Below are 22,191 nucleotides of genomic sequence, written 5' to 3' on the forward strand. Positions count from 1 at the left end.
ATGGTACCCGGAGGCAATCCCTCTCAGGACAACGACGGCGCCAGTGGTAGGCCGGGCGTTAACGGGGATCTTTTCACACGTGGGGTTCCCCAGAGAGGTGGTTTCTGACAGGGGGACCAATTTCATATCCAAGTATATGACATCCCTGTGGAAGGAGTGTGGTGTAACCTACAAGTTCACCACTCCTTACCACCCACATGGTAACAGTCTGGTGGAAAGATTCAAAAAGACCTTGAAGGGCATGATTAAGGGTCTAACAGAACCCATGAGGCGTAAGTGGGACCTCCTCTAGCCATGCCTTCTATTTGCCTACATGGAGGTGCCTCAGAAGTCTCTTGGGTTCAGTCCCTTTGAGCTCCTATATGGCCACCCTGTTAGAGGACCTCTGAGTTTGGTGAAGGAAGGCTGGGAGGCAGCTCCCAGAAAAACTCCCCAGGATGTATTTAGTTACATGCTGGCCTTCAGAAACCAAACTGCCCGCTTCAGGAAACTCGCTCAGGCGAACCTAGAAGCAAGCCAGGTAGAAATTAAGAAGTGGTATGACCAGAATGCCACTTCAGTCCAATTTCAACCTGGGCAAAAAGTGTGGGTCATGGCCCCAGTGTAACCTTGTGCCTTACAGGACAAGTGGACTGGGCCGTTTGAGGTGGTGGAGCACAAATGTGTTGTCACCCATCTGGTAAATTTGCAGACTCCAAGGAACCCTTTGAGGGCGAACCGACTCAAGCCCCACTTCGAGAGCCAGAACTGTTCGGATTTATTTGTTCACAAAGCTGTGATAGTCCCACAGGGAGCTAACGACTTCAAGGAACTGTTTTTCAAGGTTATTGTGATAACTGAAGATTTTTTATAAGTACTGTATTGTGGATTTTTCATCGTTTTTGGTCTTGTCTTGAGTATAATCAAATATTGGATAGTTTTCTAAGCTGGTGTGGTGTCCTTTTGTAGTGCTTACACTGTAGTACTGTTGGTTATGTGCAAATGCTTTACACACTGCCTCTAGAATAAGCCTGACTGCTCGTGCCAAGCTACCAAGGGGGTGAGCAGGGGTTATTTTAGGAGTGTAACTCCCTTATGCTGACTAGCAAGAAAGTTCCTATTTGGACAAAGGTACCTACCTCTGCCAACTAGAGACCCTCATTTCTAACAGGAAACAAAAATAAACAAGCATTGGCAAAGTCAGTAGGTCTGAAATTGGTGTTAGCCTTTTAGTTTTGTCAATGATTGAATTGTTTTGGCATGATTTTCGTAAAACCTTATTGGTCTCAAAAAGTACACACTGCCACAATAGTTACTGGCACTGAACAAAACTACTTTGTTTGCCGATATGCTTCTTGTGAACGAGCAGAATGCGGTCACTCACAGTGAAGCCAGCAGATACAGAGAGACAGAATTTTAATAAACACATAAGGTCATGGTCAACGCCAGACCAAATTAGGGAACCAATTATTTTTTAAAAAGTCTCAAAAGTGCACCCACGGTGCATGTCCTTGCATTAAGTGAATTCTCAAGAATCTACAGAAGTAGGACAAGAAATAGTACTCCTAGAAAATATTTGTGAACTGCATTTTAGCATGAGCAAATTTGCATGTGTAGATTTGCTCATGCGAAATTTTGAGTGTTTGCAAGTTCACTTTCTCGCCAACCGTTTTTTACCCAACTCTGGAAGAAGGTTTACATTTGCCATTGTCAGGAGTAAATTGTTAACATTTCTCAGTATGGGAAAAAATTTGAAAAGTGTTGTTGAATACCCATAAAACATGCAAGTTAGTAGGTCTGCACAGACGCAAGAGGGCATTCTAATCCTGCAACTATTTCTTACCACTACCTTCAGCCCCAGTATGTAGATCTGCGGAAACGTGGCAACATAAGGGGATTACAAGTATTCAAACACTGGCATAATCAGAATCTATATAAGAACTCTTATATAATGGGATTGCTGCCATTATTTACTGCCGCACTACATGGCACCAAAGGGACAAGTGGAGTTTGTTACAGGACAAGTAGATTTATGAAGCAACCTGCTCCATGGACAAGTAGATATTTTATTTAATTCCACACCCCTGCAGAGTGCTTGAAGATTAGCTGTCAAGGATCAACCAAAAACAACTGGGAGATTTGTTTTCTTATGAATAACATTTGCACCCAAAATCTTTCCAGAGTAAAAGCATTTTTGCAGTGATGAAATTTAAATAGTAAGTGGTGAACACTCACTTCAAACTAAGTACATACAATGGAAAGTTTATACTACATGCCCAATAGATACTTCTTTCTTGTGGAGTGAAATCAAGCATACAATCTTAATCTTGATGTATTCCCTTGAAGCTCAATAATTGTGACGCGTGGATCTTTCCTTAAAAGGGATCCGTCTACCTTACTTAAAAAATAACTCCACTTTCAGCATGTATCAATTCCAGTTTATACATGTTAAAGTAAGTAACTTTGCACTATTAACCTTTTCTTCACTTAATTAAATAGCACTTAATAAAGGCATTTAACCCAATGTAAGCTCTCACAGTGATTTGCCCAAGATCACAAAACATGATCAAGTGGGGAAGCTGCAAATTTTGTCTATGGTACCCTAGGTCTGGAATAAACACCTTCAGTGATGGCTGCTTTCAGGCAAAAGTGGTGAGGCAGCATAGCGGACAATAACAGAAAAGTAAAAGAACTTATCTGCCGCCTCGCTACTCTTCTGTCCTGGTGCACAGGCTTACAGACTTCCCTGCACCAATCCAGATGCTGCTCTCAAGCTGCCAATTCTATTTCCGAGCATGAAAGAAGCACCAGGATTGGCCTGAGCGGGCTGGTTTTGCACTCCCACAGGAACTGGGAGCCTGTGCCTGCTGTTCACCTGGCTGTGCAACACAGGGTGAAGTGTGGAGTAAACAAAGTGTGCATATTAAGCCATCTAAGACAGCCAGCCAACATGCACACTTGCAGTGCCCGCTAATCATCTCCCAAGCCGTGCTCCTACTCGCCTCTACTAGGCCTTCGTTTTGGTCAGACCGACCTTTGTGAACCGTTATTTATTCGTACTTCATTCTGCTACTTTGGATTTTCTAGATGCCACATTGACATCTTGCCCTGAAGAGTCACAGATCATCTCTGTTGACGAAACACGTGTCGGCTGGCGCGCTTTATTTGGATGGACTCATCCTGAATTAAAACAACACTTACTTCACATTGATGTCGGAACTTTGTTGTTCTTTCTGCGATTATCTTACCCGGTATTAACGTGTGCACAGGAATTGTCTATAATTGTTCTGGCATGGGCTCTCGCCCACACCTTACACAGGGGTATTGGGTCTTCCCCTAACCTGTTTGCACCGTGAAGCATTTGTTCTCATCTTGTTTCATTGTACCAGTTTGTTTACTTGCTTGAGCGCCATTCTTTCCTGTTTTCTAAAAACCCCTCAACGTAAATTTTATTATCATGTTAGTGATTTACTTTTCATGTTTTCTTTTTCTGGCTCCAGAAAATGCCCCTCCGCCATAACGGAGGAGCCGCCGCTGAACACCTTGCCCTAGGAGCACAGATGCTCAGGTTTTCCCTTTCTTTTGTTATAATGATGCTCTGATCCTCACTGGTCTCTACTTATTTCATATAGGTTTTGATGAGATAGATTATTTACATTATTATGGGAAGGTTTCGATGTTGGTATGCATCTTTTAAAAGTATGCTTCATGAGCCTAATTTAAAAAGCCTTATGATGAAAATATCACCCCAAAAATGACTAAAAACTATTACTAATCACGTGCTTAATTGTAATTAACTATCAATTAATCAATCAGGGAATTGTAAGCGCACTACTCACCCGTGAGTGTCTCAAGGCGCTGGGGGGTAAGAAGCTCAGTTCAGTCCAACAGCCAGGTCTTGAGTGACTTCTTGAAGATGTTCAGGGAGGGGGAACATCTGATGTCGATCGGGAGCTCGTTCCAGGTCTTGGCCGCGATGTAGGAGAAGGCTCTTCCGATGCATGGTGTTTCGGCGAAGTTGGCGGATCAGAGGTTTCTTTCGGGTGCGTGGAAGGAGATTCTCTCGTTGAGGTATTGCGGTCCGGTGTTGTGGATGCATTTGTAGGCGTGGGTGAGTATCTTGAAGGGGACTCTTCTCGACGGGGAGCCAGTGCTTCTGTTCCGTAGGTGTTGGGTAATGTGTTTGTGTCGGGGAATGCCGAGGACGAGTCGGGCTGCGGTGTTCTGTATTGTCTGGAGTTTGCGGAGTAGAGACTTGTTTATCCCGGTGTAGAGGGCGTTTCCGTAGTCTACTCTGCTGGTTATGAGTGCATGGGTGACTGTCTTCCTTGACTCGGGGGGGGGGTGAGGGGGAATCCATTTGAAGGTCTTTGGGAGGATGTAGCTAGAGGCAACGGCGTTGACCTGTATGTTCATGGGGCGGTTCCGAGGATGAGGACTTCTGTCTTTTTCCGAGTTGAGCTTCAGGCAGCTGTTGCTCATCCAGGATGCGACGTCCTGCATTTCTTCCTGGAAGTTGAATCTGGTGGTGTTGTGGTCCTTGGTGAGGGAGAGAATGAGCTGGGTGTCATCGGCGTAGGACACTATACTGGGGACGTGCTGTCTGACGGTGGAGGCGAGGGGGGCAATGTAGATGTTGGAGAGGGTTGGACTGAGCGAAGATCCCTGGGGTACTCAGCAGTTGGATTCCGTGGGTTCGGAGAGGAAGGGTGGCAGTCTGATTCTTTGGGTTCTGCTGGTGAAGAACAAGTGGATCCAGTAGAGGGCGGTTCTTTGTATGCCGTCGTCATGGAGTCTGGCGGCGAGTGTGCAGTGGAAGACGGTGTTGAATGCTGCTGAGAGGTCGAGTAGGATCAGGGCCGCGGTGTGTCCTTGGTCGAGGAGGGTGCGGATGTTGTCTGTGGCGGCGTGTAGGGTGGTCTCCGTGCTGTGGCTGCTGCGGAAGTCGGATTGTGAGGGGTCAAGGGTGGAGATGTCTCGGGGAGTTGTGTGTTGACGGTCTACTCTGCGACTTTTGCTGCGAAGGGAAGGAGGGAGAAGGGACAGTAGTTTTTGAGGTCCGTGGGATCTGCCGACGGCTTCTTGAGCAGGGGTCTGACATCTGCGCATTTCCAGTTGTCGGTGAAAGTACCTGTCTTGAAGGTGGCGTTAATGGCCAGACGTAGCTCTGGAGCGATGGCGGTGATGGCTCTGTGGTAGATGTGTGGTGAGCAGGGGTCTGTGGGGACCCCCAAATCGATGCTTTGCATGGTTGAGGCAGTTTCTTCGATTGTGACCAGTGTCCAGGAGGAGATGGGGGGCTGGCTGGCGTTGCCAGCAGAGGGAGTGGTTGCAGAGTCTGGTGTCTGGTCATTGAAGTCGAAGTGGCTCTTGATTTTCAGACAAAAGTAACATCCAAGCTTGTCGCAGAGGTCCTGGGAAGAGGTGATGATCGTGGCTTCGCTGGGGGGCTTGGTGAATTCCTGGATGACACTGAAGAGTTCCTTAGAGTTGCTGGAGTTGGCAAGGATTTTGTTATGAATGAAGGTCCTGTTGGTGGTTCTGATGCGTTGGTGGTATTCCGTCATGGCGTTCTTGTAGGTGGTGTGGTCCTCATATGTTTTGCTGTTTCTCCAGTTCTTTTCGAGACATCTGCAGGTGCGTCTGGCTTCTTGGAGTTCGGTGTTGAACCAGGTGGCCTTCCTGGGGCGCTGTCTGTTGGAGTTGTGTAGGGGTGCGAGCTTGTCTGCGCAGTTGGGGATCCACTTGTGCAGTTCTCTGGCTGTGAGGATGGCAGCGGCGGTAGGGGTGGCGCGGTTGAGGGTGGAGTTGAGCAGATCCTCAGTGACTTTGATCCAGTTCCTTCGCGGAGGTGGTTTCGGCGGCTTGGTTTTGTTGACGAGGAAGTGTACGCAGTGGTGGACCGTCCATGGGGGTTGCTTGGTGTGCCTGAAGCGGATGTGGTTTCCTCCTGCGAAGATGGGGTGGAGGCTGTGTCCTGCCTTGTGGATAGGCGTGGTGACGAGCTGTTTCAGTCCGATGTTGCTGAGGTTGACCAGGAGAGTGGTGGAGGTGGGGGTCGCTGGGGTTGTCGAGGTGGAAGTTCAGGTCACCAATGGTTACGTAGTCGATGGAGGTGATGGCGCGGGGTGCGATGAGGTCGGCGATGGTGGTGGCGAATGGGGTGCCGAGGTCTGGAGGCGAGGGTGCCGCAGAGTGTGTTTCTAGGGCTGGTCTGGACGGGAAAGTGAAGGTGTTCGGCGGCGGCAAAAGTGTTGCTTGAGGTGGAGAGGCAAAGGGAGGTTTTGTGTGTGATGGCGAGTCATCCTCCTGGGTGGTTGGGGCAGTCCTTCCGCTGGATCTTTTATCTGTCCGGGATCGCAAAGGCGATGTTTAGGCGTTGGTCCAGGTTTCTGTAAAGGAGGAGACGTCTGGTGAGAGGGTGTCAAGGAGGTTCCAGATCTCTGCGGCATGTGTGCAGGGAGCGTACGTTGAGGAGAATGCAACTCAGGGCGTCAGCGGTGTTGGCGGCTTGGGCGGTGGTGAAGGTCTGGCAGCAGGAGAACCTGCCGTGGGTGGTGTTCGGCGTGGACGTCTGGCAGTTGTTGTTCCTTCCGGGGTTTAGTGCGAGGAGGGCAGCTGAGTCGTAGCGGTGGAAGGTCGGAGATCCAGGGTCCTGGTCGGGTCACGGACGGGCGTACAAAAATAATATTTCTCACTGATCCTTCTAGAAGAACATGATGCTGCACAATTCAAAATACCAAGGAACATATTCTATGCAGAGTTATCAGAATATACTGTGATTCTCATTGGACGTGTTTAGGACTTAAAGTACATCTGCACCAAAAACACCTGGTGTAAGAAGGAAATGCCTCATGTTTTGCTTGTCAGTTGTGGCTACAAGAGACCTGAGTTTCAGCCTTGCCATCCTCCCTTAACAAAATGAATGATGCAGGACAACTTCACCTCAACAATCCAACTAGGCTAAATATCTATTTTCTGTCAAAGTTGAGTGCCAAGAAACACAATCATCAAAACTGGATGGCATATAGAAGCACAACACACATTTGAGAAAACAAGTGGTTTGTCTTGAGAAATGAAAAATAAAGAAGACAGAGGCATAAACTTAAAATATTGTGACCTGTATTGGTCTGCTTCTTGGTATATTATTGGGAAAGGAACATAAGGTAAAAGAAAGGTTATTGTTACTGGAGCAGTAAATAAAGTGTGTGCTCTAGATTAAGCAGGTTAATTTAGCAATTACTGACCAACCAGTAATCACAAATCCATAGTAGTCCATATAGGACTTTTGAATTGTGTAACTTTGAGCCATGTAACCTTCCCTTTTGTAAAAATCTACTGGCAGGGCAAGGCTTGGTTTAATAATATAGTTCTTAAAACAGGGCAGAAACCGGTAAAAATATTTCTCTACAGTGAAGCACTAGCACATTGTAGCCTGATTTCCACCACACCAGTTTTGTAGAACGTTTGGAGTGTGCTTGATTTCAACTCAAGATCAAGCCTTCTCCAAACAGTCTTAACTACCTGTAGCACCTATGGTTTTTTTTAAAGCATTTTTGGGAGTAATAATGCAGAATATGCACAGTTTTTTAAGATTTGTTTTGAGGCATGTGAAATTGCAGCACTACTGGAAAGATACGTAAAAGAAGTACTGGAATATTCCATAGGTTCTCTTTCAAAACCAACACATTCTCTTCAGATTTATTAAAACATTGTAATGTTTCATGTGCTGATTGGCCCTATGTTTTTTTAAAGGATTTCTAGAGGGAGATCGGACTGAACATAGTTTGGATAGGGCCCGTTACCACATTCAAAGATCACCAGCCTGCTGAAGCACACCAAAAAAAAAACTGGATTTCATTAAAAGCTCCCCTCTTAGCCACAATCTAAACCCCGCCCCTCACAATTTGGTGAGTACCAGCAATTCTTTTTCCCACACTTAAACCACTGACTTAACCCCTGTGTCCCCTTCCACCGGCAGTTTTTGTGTTCCAGAGACTTGATCAGCAGCCCATTAGCTTCAGAAGTAGAAGGTAGAAAGCATATTCTGACCCCACTGGCAAAACATAGAATCAATCCATAGTCCATATCAGCTAGATGAGTCTCAGGCTGGGCCAGAATGTGGGCTGTGTGGGCAGGGGGGAGCATTGTGCTAATGAAGGATGGGGCAGGATGAGATATTGCATTAGACACTGAGTTTAGAAGTAACGTGCTGGTAATCTTGAAACAACAGAACGAGACAGGGCGCACAGTACCTGTAGTGTCTTGTGAGCTAACAATGACGGACCATTTTCGCTCCTGATGGACTCCATAGAGCTGTGACATAAGTGTTAGAGCAGAATGCAATGAAGGCTGGTTTAGAATATGGAATGAAGATGTGAAATACTAAGCTTGTTGTGTGGCGTAGTCATTGGCGGGCCTCCAGGCTGGGGAGGATGCAACAATGCAAACACAAGGAGATGATGGACGGAGTGCTGAAACTTTACAAACACTCAACCCCAGTCACAGATCTGGGTTGAATCCATCATTGTTCTTAAGCTCACTTCGCCACCCCAGTTCAGACATAGCTATATGCAAATCAGTCTTGACCCTGTGTCTCATGGGAACAGTCCAGCCCGAACTGCCAAGCCATGTCTTCCCTGGACCGGAAAAAAGCATCCTGGGACAGGTTTCGGGGAAACACCCCTCATCAGCCAGGCTAGCTTGAATCCAGTGGCAAAGTGAGCAAGGGACCCACGTCTGCGCATACCCTGCCAATTTAGAGCGAACAAAGCAAACACAAAACCTTTCCATGCTGGCTACTCAGTAAACATCACATAGGAAGCAATCTTAGTATGGCACAGTTCACACTATCACTGATTTGCTATTCCAAAATGGCTGCTGTTTTACTTCTAAACATGTTGGCTATCCTAGAATACTATACTTAAAATACTCAATGGATAATACCATCAGTTTAGAAGCAGTGGTGATGCAGGACACAGAGCACAGTATAGAAAAGCGCAGCTCAGCAGCACAGGGAACTGCCTGGTGCTCTAAAAAGCAGCTCCAGTAACAGCACCCAGAGGAGTAGCACCAGCACAAGTTCCTAGGCAGGGCAGCAGATGAGGATGAAAAGCGGGGACGCTTGTCTGCAGAAGTAATGCAGCAAAATACAGTAACTCAAATTCCAAGCAGCAAACAGCAGTCTTGTGGGCTGATACAAAATGCCTACGAGCCAATCGCTAAAGGGGGCAAACCCAGTATCCCTCTCTATGCATGCTGGGCCAGGCAGCTCTCAACATGAGTGGAGTGTGTTGCTGTTGGAGGGTGTCAGCACACTATGCGTGTGCGATGGGGAGTCTCAGTTTCATGTGGAAGCGGTTTGCATGGCAGCTGAAGTAGCTTGCACACTTGCACTCCCCTTTCTTCTCTCGGCCTGTGGTATTAACACTCTTGACCACAGCGTTCTGCCTTGTGCTCAGCTCTGCTACATTCCGCCTGAGGTGAGGTGTCTTGCTATGGTGCCAAAAAAACGACAGCAATTCCTGAAGCAGGAAAACAGTTCCTGCTCCTCAACTAACCAATAACGTTGGTATTAATGTAGACATCAAAAAAGGCCAACATTATCTACTTTTCAATGAGAAATTTGACCATGGATTAAAAAATTTTCAGAAGGATGGATCTGGAAACCATTAAAGCTCGGATTAACCACTCGCACTCAACAGAAACTATCCAAGAAACATTGTTAAACAAGATCAACAGTTCTTGAATAGATCTATTTTGCCATAGTGTCAAATAAATCTATAAAGAGCTTCATTCTCGAGCTGCTGGGCAATAGAAAAGCTGTATGATGTGTGCAGGTGATGCCTTTTCAGATTAAAACCTCCAGCATGGCAAAGAGTGTTGGTTGCAGTTTAAGTATTTTTATTACTAAACAAAAGCAGTGTCAAGGAAAGCACAGATATCTGGAAACCTCTGAAGGTTACTCTTCCAATTGCTACGTTAGATGCATACGCCTAGCTCTTTCTCCCAATCCGAATTTACTTTTGGAGACAAGGTTCCAACTGAAATACTTTCAGCTTGCTGAAGCGGCTTTCAGTTTCCCAGTTATCGATCCATGGGAAAACGGGTCGTAGGTCAAAAGGAATAACTCTCTGATCTTCTGTCAATATCAGACAAGCAGCTCTTAATATGCTCCATTTTATTTGTAAAATAAACCACTTGATCCCGATTGTGTTTATAACCGATCAGTCATGCAAACGCTTTCCTATCCTCTTCATCTGGATTTTTTAAAATTAATTAAAAGTCTGTGCTCGGGGGGGTTGAGCCTGCCACACAACCATACCTATATTTTAAGAAAAGCAATGGGAAATAGTGGTTTTTCCTTCTCGTGCACTCGAGCTATCTTTATATTGACACTGCTATAAACATCTACCTGTTCAAGAACTACCTAGGATACAACACAAATACCTACCAATATACAGAGCAGGTGCTTTCACAACCTGCCTGAAATGTACCAAATTGGCGTTTAAGTAGGACAATTGCTCACCTGTGCCAATACTGTCGTGTCGGCCACGAAGTCTCCCAGCCCCGCTCCTTCATCGCCAGTGCCATCCGCTCCAGGTTTCGTGGATTACGGTTATTGAAATGTGGACTAACCAGCTCATTTTCATTTGTGTCTGGTTCGCCATCTGGAGAAGACTGTGTTGCAACCCGGACAGAAAGACAACGGTACTCTGAAAGGGCAAAAAAGAGAAAAGAATAAGGGACTCTGAAAAGAGAAGGCGGGCAGGAGACTATGAGAAAAAGATTAGATGACGTGATGGAGAATATTAGTGGAAATTATGGAAGGAAAAAGATGCAGAAAGGGGAAGGAAGGAATGACAGAACAAAATTGGTTAAACAGACAGAGAGGTGTAGAGAAAATTGAGAGGCTAAGGCAAAGAAATAACTGCAAACACCAAAATTCTGGCACAAAACTAAATAAAAGAAGATTTTTTTTGTAGACAAGATGAGAATTCTGTATCAATATTGCTGAGTGATAGAGCAACTATTGTCAAAAACACATGAGCATAATAGAAACGCATTGCCATAAAGCTCTTTGAAGAGTGCGATCCAGTAAAACTGGCAGGATAAAGGTGTAAAAGACACAAACAGTCAGTCATACTGACAAATGATGACACTTGAGCACCCAATTTACATGTTGGGTGGGAATTGTAAATCCTCAAATTTCAGTAGGAAGTGCTAAACCTACGGGAGAAACGAATAGACAAATTTCCTCCACTATATCTAAGCCAAAGTAGAATAAATTCTCCTGGTATACTTCCCTCCCTGTCTCAACACCTCCTCCAAAACGCAAAGGGTTTTATGCTCTATCCAACTTCAAATCAGGATCCATATCTCCTTTTCCAAACTGTCAATGTGTTCCTAATCCAGTCACTCACTTCCTGCAAAGTCAAGAGAAAGGCTACAAATGTCTTGATATTTATTCATACTCATCAATCCAACTCCTACCGCTCCCTCATGATACACGAGGATTTTATTCAATCGCCCAGACTCCTTATTTCTTACACGATAGTATTCTTCGTTCTATTTGCAAATACTGGGCGATGGACGGCAGTGAAACCCTGGGTCACAAACTCCTCCAAGCGCTGCATACAATGAGGCATTGGCAGGACTTAGTACAATGCTATACAAGGGACACAAGGAACAACTTATGATCCCACTTACATCCCTGCGAGTAGATGGGAGGCAGACTTGGCGAGCGCTTTTTCAGACAAATAATGGGCGCACATGCTCAAATACCTAAAAAAAAGTGACCCACAACTCAAGATTCAAGTTTATTCTATACGCTATACTACACAGAGCATACTTGATGCCACACAAAATCAATCAAATACCCTACAATACCCTACTGCATCCTCGAGGTGTCCCCATTATCGGATGGAGAGGGCAAACCTGATTCAAATGAGTTGGGGCTGTCCGCAGTTATCAGACTACTGGGCGGGGATACAACGAACACTAAGTTAAGAGGCTGACCAGGTGGGACACTATTGAAAATTGTATTTTGAGGCTTCCCATAAGACCAGATGTTCTAAAGTGGGTATACTGGTCATGAACTTGACATTACTACTGGCAAAGTGACTCTCACTATACACTGGAAGTCCCCACTGTCCCCTAAACTAGCGGATTGGCGAGTAGAGGACCATTGTTGGGGTCTTGCAGCGAGAATGGCCATTGGTCAGGAAGAGTACAAGGGACTGCGTAAATCATCCTTTTCCTTGGAATGAGATATGCTACTGGAGGGCTTTAAAGCTCTGGACTCGGATTCCTGATAGAGTTGTTATTTGGGGATGGATTGAGCATATAGGTCTGAAGTTGGTTGTGCCCTAGGTGACCCTGTGCAGTAGGCCCCTGACACCGTTATTTCCACCAGGTCCATACTTGGACTAGATCACACATTCACTTAATGATTACGGAGACAGCTCTTAGGCGATGTAGTAGGGTCCCGTTTCATTTAGTTTGGGGTCAGGGTGAAAAGTTAATAATGTCATTCCATTCATGTGTTTCTTCCCCTCCCCCCCCCCCCCCTTTGTTCCCGTGGTGTGACCAATGTTGAGACATAAGGCCACTACTATGTGATTGTATATATATATTTTTTTTAAACAAATCAATCCAACTTCTAACAATTGCATGTGTTCGTTCCAGCATAGTTCTCCGCTTCTCCCATCTCGCTTCCTTTTCACACTTTCTTGGTAAACATACTTAAATAGAAGACTTGAGGACTCAAACCTGCATCCCTTGTTACTGTTTACATGGCAAAGCCTTTTTAGCAACAAAAAAAACCTTGCATTAGATTTCTTCAAGGGTTTTCACCATTTAGAAACCACCAACAATGTTTTGCTGTTTTTCTCAAGCCAATTTTGAGCACTCTTTCCAAAATCAAAACACATTCCACCCTTACCTGTAGACCTCCATCTCATGTCTTCATTTTGTACTGTGCTATAAAGCAATTCTTAGCGTTTGTTCAACTCTTCATAACCTCTATTCTCATATTAACCCGACAGATTTTTTAATCTCGAAGCAAAAAACAGATGCTCTTTATATTAAAAAAAAAAATCTGCACCAAAACTTTCATCTCAATACTTTAGTCTGAGCCTTTCGATTAAAGCAAAATCTAAAGTACACCAAAACTAACGCTATTGTGCCACCTTCTGGCGGCTCTGAGAACTTCCACTAACTCCTCGCTCCTCACACTTTCAACGGGACTTTTGGCTGGCTCCTAGAGGAACAGTATAGGAAACCGCAATTATTCGTATTATTAGGCGTATCTCACTCTTAGCATAAACATTAAGGTACTATTAAGACTCTTTATAACAAAAACATTCTAGCAAAAAATATTATTTCTAAAGGTTTCAGAGGGGAAGCTTTCTTCTATACATTCCCAAAACCAAGAAATGTGGCACCACCCTAGTATGGCTGTTGCGGTATCACACAACTTCCCTGCTCTGTGGTACCCAAGTTGAAACGGTAGTCCCCTCTTTTCTTAGCATTTTAGTTCTACTCGATGATGGACGTCCTCATCTAATCTAGCCTATATGTAATGGTGTATAGAATTCACCCTATTGTGAAAACGGGAAAAGGCTGATTATTGAAAGAAAATGTGATGGAATTTAAAAATGGAGCAGAAACTGCATGCGAGTACTGAGCGTGAAAGGGACAGCCAACAAAACAGTTCTATAAAGATTCAGACTACATCTAACCTCATGGAATTTCCTGCCACTGAAATAAGGGCGGTATCAGCTAAGCAGCTTGCACATGAACATTGTGAATCAAACCAAACGTCAAACATTTTATGATAAATCATCACGACAGGCCAAAATATTGATGTTAAAAGCAATCTGCAGAACCATGTACAAGGTAAATCAAGAACTGAGGAAGCCAAAAAAAGCAACAAAAACCTCTAAAAAAATTGCATCTTTGACAAAAACGACAATTGCTGTGCAGAGTTCGGGTGATGTTCCCTCAACTCCAGGAGACTGACTACCAACAGGCACCAGTCCTGGTCAGATGGTAATATTCTACAGGGAACAACCTTTCTCATCAAGTAGGACTTGGAACTGGGGCAAAGTAAGTTGTCTTGGTCCCACCTTTTTTTTTAAAACAATTGTTCTAGAAAGAGTACCTGGAAATAAATATAATATATATAATAAATATATATATAATAAATATAATATATAATAAATGGCAATTCATCAGGACCAGGGAATTATTGCGGCTACCTACACCTCTTTGGTGGTGCCCAATGTCTATAAGAGACTAAGTAGTGAGCACGCATACAGCACCCTAAAAAAGCCTAAAAAAGGGTGCTGTATGCGTGCTCACTACTTAGTCTCTTATAGACATTGGGCACCACCAAAGAGGTATAGGTAGCCGCAATAATTCCCTGGTCCTGATGAATTGCCATTTATTATATACAAAGGCAAGAAACATGTTGACCTATTGATCACGTCAGCACATACACTCACTTAACTATTGGTGTCACATGTGCAGACTGTATATTTTTTAACCAGGATGGTGACCACACTGTATTAAAATTATTTAGTGGATCACCTACCCCTGTTTTAATCGGTTCACTTCAACCCCATTTGCACCTACACTCACCTATGTCTTAATATTGTTTTTTCAACCCCACACACACATCACTCACCGGCGTTGGAATAAAAGATCTCCGCTAGGAAGGCCCTATTAGGTGCCTGATCGGGCATTGCACCCGCCGGCCCGATAAGGAGCAAAGACCCGGTGATGAAGCAAGACACCCGCTTGTTGGGTGTGTGAGGGTCTTCTTTTCCAAATAAGGAGTAACCTCTACTCCTGCTTCTCACCACAGTTCCGTGTCATCACCGTGTTACCCTCTTGTTATTCTGTCACACCTTGCTTTTACGTTAGGAACTGCATACCTTCTGTTTTCACATATTCCTGTGTGTCAAGCCGGCTATCCACTGCCTGGGGCCTATGTATGTCACCACTCTAGAAGGGTGCACTAGCCCACAGGTGAGGGTACAGTGGCATGAACCCTGTACCCCTACGGTGTCGAAGTCCATTCTTAAGACATTGTAAGTGCAGTAAAGCCAGTAAGAGTATATGGTCTGCGAGTTGGTCATTACAAAACTCCACAACTCCACAACTCCATAATGGCTTTACTGAAACTGGAGAAGTTTGGTAGCAAACATTTCAGCACGTTAAACCCACACTGATGCCAGTGTGGGGTTTCGTGTAAAATGCAATCAGAGGGCATCTTAGAGATGCCCCCTGAAAACAGACCTGCCTAGTGTGGTTCCTGAATGGCTGTCTGCCATTTGCCACCACCAGACAGGTTTCTGGACCCTTGGGTAGAAGGCCTCCGCTCTCTGGGTCCAGAAACAAAGCCCATCTTGGGCAGAGGTGTCATGCCTCCTCCCCCAGGATGGGCCGAGGCCTGTCGCCTTTGTAAGCTGTCCTGCCTTTTGCTGCCGACAGCAACTGGCTCCCACTGGTTCTGACCCCCACTTTGGGCAGGGGAATCGGTGAGAAAACCAAGTTAGGAGGAGAGGTGTGTCCACCTTTGCCAACCCCACCCCTCAGTTGGGGGAGGTAAGATGAAGCACACATCTCAGTTCCCTCCATCTTGAACATGAGGGGACCCAGCCAATTAGAGAGAGGCTCATGCCCTCCTCCAAATTGAGGATGGCATAATAGGGGGTCTCCCCATACCAAGGAAGGGACCTATTGTTCCTGCCCTGCACACCTCTGCATTTATTATTTAGGGGTGGCCCAGAACCTTGCGTCCTCAGATTCCTGCAACCTACGAAGAAGGACGGAAGAAGTCTCACAACAGAGGAGACTGTAGAGAAGAACTGACATGGCCCCAGCCCTACTGGGCAATTTTCAGTTTCCAGAGAGCCTGCTTCAAAAGTCGACTTGTCCTGCAGCCAGCAACCTCCAGAACCCCTGGGAGAACTGACTACCTTCCACAAAGACTGGATCTCCAGCGAACAGCAGATCTGTTCCAAAGAAAGATTCTGAGCCTGCTAAGGACGAAGACACTCGAAGCCTGGAACCACCACTGCACAAGTCGCCTACGGCTCGAGTCCATGTGGCCCACCGGTACCAATAAGGTACCCCAGCACTCCAGAGTCTGAGTCCACCATGGGTTGACCCCTCCACGACTACCCGACGTCACCTGCAGCCGCTGCACAAAGACCTCTCCCCACAGAGTGGCCCATAAGGCAATATCCAAACTCAAAATGCAGTCATGCATCCGGGCGCCCTGGAGAAAAGGACCTGAGGTGTACCTACGTCCCCAAGTCTCCAACTTACCTGCCTAGCTGTTGGTTCCTCCAAAAAGACTTCCTGGACCGAGCCTGCAGCCAAAATCCCAAACCAGTAACCTCCATAACATTGCACTGGGCTTCCGACCCCTCCTTAGCACCATGCACTCGGCAGGCCCTGCACTGCTGGTGATGTGGCCTTGGTGCCAACCTGGACCCATTTTGCCCTGACATTAACACTAGGAGCTTTGCTCCAAGATCAGAGTGGCCCGCTTGTAAGCAGCCCACAACCGACAGCCCCCTAGCCACATTGATTGACACTGGGCCACCGCACTCTACACCCAGGCACCCTAGTGCAGCTGGTGGTGTCCTTTGAGTGGCTAACTGGACCTTGGGGAACCTTGGTCCTAAACCTCAAAAACCATACTTGCAGGTCATTTACTTACCTGTAAACTGTTAACACTCTTTTCCTCCATAGGAACCAATGTTATGATTTTTTGTCCAAAAATATTTCAAGTGTTGAACTGACTTTTTGTATGAGAAACCAAAGTAACTTTCTTTGACCTAAAAACTGTCGTACTTGCCTGTATTTTGTAAAACCGACGGTGTAATGTCTAGGCATATCACATGAGTAGCAAAAGTAACTAAAAGTAATCTAAAAGTACTCTCAAGTAATTTCTCTGTATTTGTAACTGTTTTAATTGCCAATACAAACTTGTAAATGATTCCAATATCAACCACAACTGCATTTCCTTGTAAGGTTTTGCATTTGAAAGTATATTTCACTTAACTGTGTCAAGTCCTGCTTGGCTCCAGAAATACAACATACATATTCTTTTTATACTTAACTAATTGGTCTAGATTCTGTCTCTGAGTGTGTGTCATAAGTCTCATTTAGTGAATACAACAAATGCTTAACACACCCTTCTAGTAAGCCTAACTGCTTGACCTCACTACCACAAAGAGAGCTGTTAGTGATTATCTAATTTAGCCTCTGGTATACCTTTGGGGATCCACTGGACTCATGCACACTATACCTTACTTTGGTATAGTATATAAAGAGCCAGCTTCCTACTATTATGTTGCAAAACAGGGCTATTTTGACGCACAGTGAAAGCTTGGAACAATCACACATGCAATTTCAAAACTTTCCATCTATAATCACTCAGACAGAAGGCCCATTTTAGCTTGTCATCTATACTTTGCCAAAACATCCTTAAGTCAAGGCCCTGCCCCCACTCGGACCCCACTCCATTTATTCTACACTTACTCAAGCTCTCGTTGTCCAGTAACTTTGTCATCCTATACATGGATTGGCTTGAAACCAACACGATCTTGCCCATGGTCAACCCTTTTGCTCCTAGCATCTTGGAATGGAAGAGATGTATAAATTATATTTTTTTGATTTGGAAGGGACCGGAGGCTGCTGTGTTACTATTCATCGAGTGGCTTAATGCCCATTGCAATGGTCTCAAATTTACATTGACACACAGTAAAAAACAGGTTGCCTTTTTTGACCTATTAATTATATCCCAGGACAGGTTATACACTACCCTCTTCCGAAAGCCTACACCCTCGCGCACTGCAAGACTCCCTACCTTTTTCCCAGTACCTCCACATTAGAAGGAATGCTTTTTCAAAAAGGATTATTTTCAGGAAGCACAAACTATCTAGGAAACCGAGTAGTAGAGGTAACCCCATAAAACCTGTCAAAAACTCAAACGAGCATGGTACTGTCCCCGTGAGGTACTCCTGACTCACAAATCTAAATATAATAATGATCGGATGGTATGTGGGACAACATTTTCCCAAATTTCCAATCTGGTTAAGAAATGTATCATAAAACATTGGCCAATACTGAATGCCGGCAATATGACACTAGAAATTCCTCTCTTCGCATTCCGTAAAAACAAGAATATAAAAGACCACCTAGCCGGAGCAGCATTACCTACCAAAAAGACCTCCCAAACACTTACTAAGATATGGGGCCTACCACCAACACTGGACCACTATCGCTGTGGGGGCTGTAGTGGTTGGCACGTACATGCGATTATATGGCCATGTAATCAAATCTATATCGGTCAAACCACGCAGAAAATCAGGATTAGAATCTGCCAAGCCAACACCGAAGCAGGCTGAGATGCCAAACACCGAACGCACCTCTGGTGGAACATTTCACAAGTCAAGGACACACGGAGGATGATCTAAAATGGAAAGTAACCAATGTGATCCAACCACCACCTCAGAGCACAGACATTAATGGAATCCTCAATAAGGAGGAGCTCAAATCGATTTTGTGCTCCAACAGTCTCCATACTGGACTGAATCGTATGGAGGACTGGACTAACCTGGTTTAAACCACAATTCACCTGAGTCGTTTCTCTTTTTCTTATTGAAATCCGTCTGTTATAAGTTTTGTGTCTTCCTAAAGTAACTTATCTAATCTACACCTTGCCTACCCACTTGTCGGGTACCCGAAGCTTCGGGGCTGATACACTCACAGTGTGGCAGCTGCAACCATCTACACAGTGTGTTGAGATGTACGAACTGACATGTAATTGATTACAAAACATTAGGATTTTTCAAACGTAATTATGGCTATAGCCAATGTTATGTCGACTCCTGATCTACTCTAGAGTTACCGGTGTCAATTGGTGGAATGTACTTGCTCCAGATATTATCATAAGTTATGTTAAGCTCTATAATTGCCACACTGTGCAACTTCACTCTACTCATCGATACTATGTCTGTTGCATCAAACTCATTATCTGTACTTCTCCCACAACGATGTAATGACGCTCAACATGGCGCCCGCGCACATTCCCTATCTGCCCAACCGAATATGTTTTACAAATACCAACCTCCTGGCTTCCCTTAATTCTTAATACCAAGACTTCCCTTAATTCCCTACCGGTTTTTAACCCATCACAACACCGAACATGGCGCCCACAGGTCTCCATACCTTCCCTACCCGTCCGTCTAGTTTTCACTCCACACACGCATTCACACTCTTGATAGGCACTTCCGTATTCATTACAGGCACCGGCACACTCACACGGCGTTCCTGGATTCCCGTTTCCAGTGCATTGGCTCTATCCTGACGAACATCAGGAACTCTGAGGCAAGTTCAATCTCCGGACAACTACTGTCCACCCCCGGTCTCAATACCATGCACTCTTGACTCTTGAGCCCTATTGAACTTTCAGGATTCTCTTCCTATTCCGCTCGATCTCGAGCAACGCCAGCAAGACGCCATGGGTGAGACACTGATCCCACAATCCTTCTGACCCTGCTTGACCTTGGATAATTTTAGGTAAGCAATCCCGATGGCCACCCATGGCCATCCTGGTGTGGCATATATGTGTCCCATATATATGTGACTTGTCATACCTTTTTTATTGTTATTTTTCAGCATTATTACCGCCCTACCTCCAGCCTAGGTACCGGGATGCAACGGGTAGGATATTGGTCCCTAACCCCCCCCGACCTCACGGTCCACATCTTGGACTAGCAGTAAGTTTGCAGTTTCTCCCGCGGTTTGGCCCAGTACTACTTCAACATGAAAATCATGACCCTAGCACCTGCAAGATAACTGCACTTGTGACTGCCTGTTTAGTAGTCAGATATAGCAATATTATGTGTTTAGAGGAGTTTTGACAGCTTTTGGGCCCGCTGAAATCAATACCGTGTAGTCTGCAAGGTAACTGGCTGCCGGTTTTGTAGTAAAATATAGCATAGCTCTTGTATATTAACTTTATTTTTAACGTACAACATTTAGAATTTGATCATAATGGCCAAATAGAGGGCATTGAGAAAAAAAAAATCTTACAACGCCTACAAAGTGCAAAGAGAGGTACTGAGGCATGAATAGGAAATGCCACAAACGTTCTAAGGCTAAAGCATCTGCTTTACACAACTAAGTATTAGAAAGCAAGCATTCCATCATACTGTTAGAAGCGGTTTGCCTTTTCCATGGGAAGAGATCTTATCTTGACAGTGAATAGGGCTTAAACAGTGTGAACAGCTTTAGTAGAAGTATCACAAATGTGGGCAGCCAGGGGAAGATTTATAAAAATTAATAAAGTACCACACAAAAGCAAATGAACACAGTAATCCAGTGATAGAAACTGATAAGAGCCTCCTTTTAAGATATATTGCATACTAGAGATTTCACGAGCACAGCAAAGCGAAAGCTAAAACTCAGACTACATAGTTCCACAGCTTTCAACTAGACCACAAGTGTGTGAAGGTGATTCTGATGGAAAGGCTAAGGGACAACATTCCTAGGGAAAGATCATTGTATTGCAGGCCATTTTTAATATTGTAAAAGTCTATGTCGATATGCACAATGATACATTCATGTATAAGAATTAAATCACATCACTTGTGGAATGCGCCAGTCATGAACTCTCCATCAACCCAGACTCAGAAATATGTGGTCAGACAGGCTCTGAGACCTAGGCCTGAGGTTACTGCTGGACAGGTCACAGGTGGGGTGGCACGTAGCCGGCAGACAAACGTGCGAAAAGTAATCTCAGAACAATCCCACAGATAGGCGCAGCAACACCACAATGGTCCAGGGATATTGGCCCCAATAAAGCACACAGGACCAGAGGAGTGCGCGTGTTCTCATAATACCATAAAGTCAGATACCACATGAAGTTATGAACACTCAGCCAATCAGAACACAGTACATACAGCAATTATGCACCCCTCATGCCGGTCATCCGGACACGTTATCCACTGGCCCTGATGTGTCCATGCAAGGTTGAGGACCACCTGCATTTATCAGGTGGCATTATTTATGACTCCAAAGACAAGTCCCACATTCTTTAATAAGAAATGAAACTCTGCAATTGTTTTATGATGTCCAAAGATATGTATAAAACACCACTCTGATCGATTGTAATTTGAGACAGTCCTCAAACCCCGTTTCTGCAACTGTTCTTCAGGCCGAAGTATTTGATTAAACCAACTGTTCCTGTTTTGCTAAAAGCCTCTTGTACTTTGTTTTTTCAAGGTAAGTTAATATTCGAGCAACATTATGGCAGGCCAGATAGGAAGGGATTAGTACCTTGGACCCGAATGCAGTTGAAGGAAGGGGAACCCACCCAGACAGACAAGGAAGGTGAGCAGACACCACACCTGATTAGAAGTTTTGCTGAATCCATGGGGTGGAGGTCCGATCTGAAGACGCATTCACAGAGGGTTAGAGAATACATCAGAACCTTAAACTCAGTATATGACAAACTAGGAAAAAAAGCTCAAAAATGTTACCCGTGCGCCCTGCCACTGACAGAAATCGGGCATGTTACCTGTTTTGTGTATCCAAACTGAGTAGTCGCAAGACGGCCTCAGAGACATTCCTGAGGAGGTCATCTTTTTACGATAGTCAGCAGGCTAGGAAAGGTGAAGGTTGTTTGTCGCTTGGACCACTGGGCAGAACACAGATGGTACGCATGGGACCTGGGTGTAATATAGGACCGGCACCTCAATCTTATTTTTTAGCCTAAAAGGGTTTTCTCAGTGCTACCACTTTCTTAACACTGTTTTCATCTGAAAGGAATGAGAGAAGTTGTTCGCTTGGACTGCTGGTCGTGACACAGATGGTACACCTGGCCCCTGGGTGTGGTTCGGATGTTAAGGAAAAATATCTGGATCTCGGAGATTAGGTGTAGCTTGTGTTTGGCCAAGAAGGGCCTTTGTTTGTCGAGTAATTCCTTTGTCTCCGCATATATTGTTATTATCTTTGTCCCGGAGTTGATACTGACACCCTATCAGGCTCACTTAGTCCCGAGTACCACGCAGAGCATCCCCTGGTCACAGTATAGCTTGCGCTAGGAGCAGGCCAAGGTATTTTTGACAAAGTTGGCATTTTTTCTCTGTCAGTTTTCTCTTTATTATAATTGAAAATTGATGCATC

The 22,191-nt window shown here is 44.9% G+C and overlaps 1 protein-coding gene across 2 annotated transcripts in view; it reads right to left on the reverse strand.

The window, feature by feature from the left end:
- Window positions 1–22,191, reverse strand: part of MRPL18 (mitochondrial ribosomal protein L18) — a 76,662-nt gene that overhangs the window by 14,780 nt on the left and 39,691 nt on the right. For both annotated transcript variants that reach the window (XM_085651883.1, XM_085651881.1), the window contains exon 2: window positions 10,508–10,694. In XM_085651883.1, coding sequence (XP_085508009.1) covers window positions 10,508–10,694 — 187 coding nt within the window. The remainder of the gene's footprint in view (window positions 1–10,507; window positions 10,695–22,191) is intronic.

The sequence above is a fragment of the Triturus cristatus genome, chromosome 4_1 (genome assembly GCF_964204655.1).
Source record: "Triturus cristatus chromosome 4_1, aTriCri1.1, whole genome shotgun sequence".
Lineage (NCBI taxonomy): Eukaryota > Metazoa > Chordata > Amphibia > Caudata > Salamandridae > Triturus > Triturus cristatus.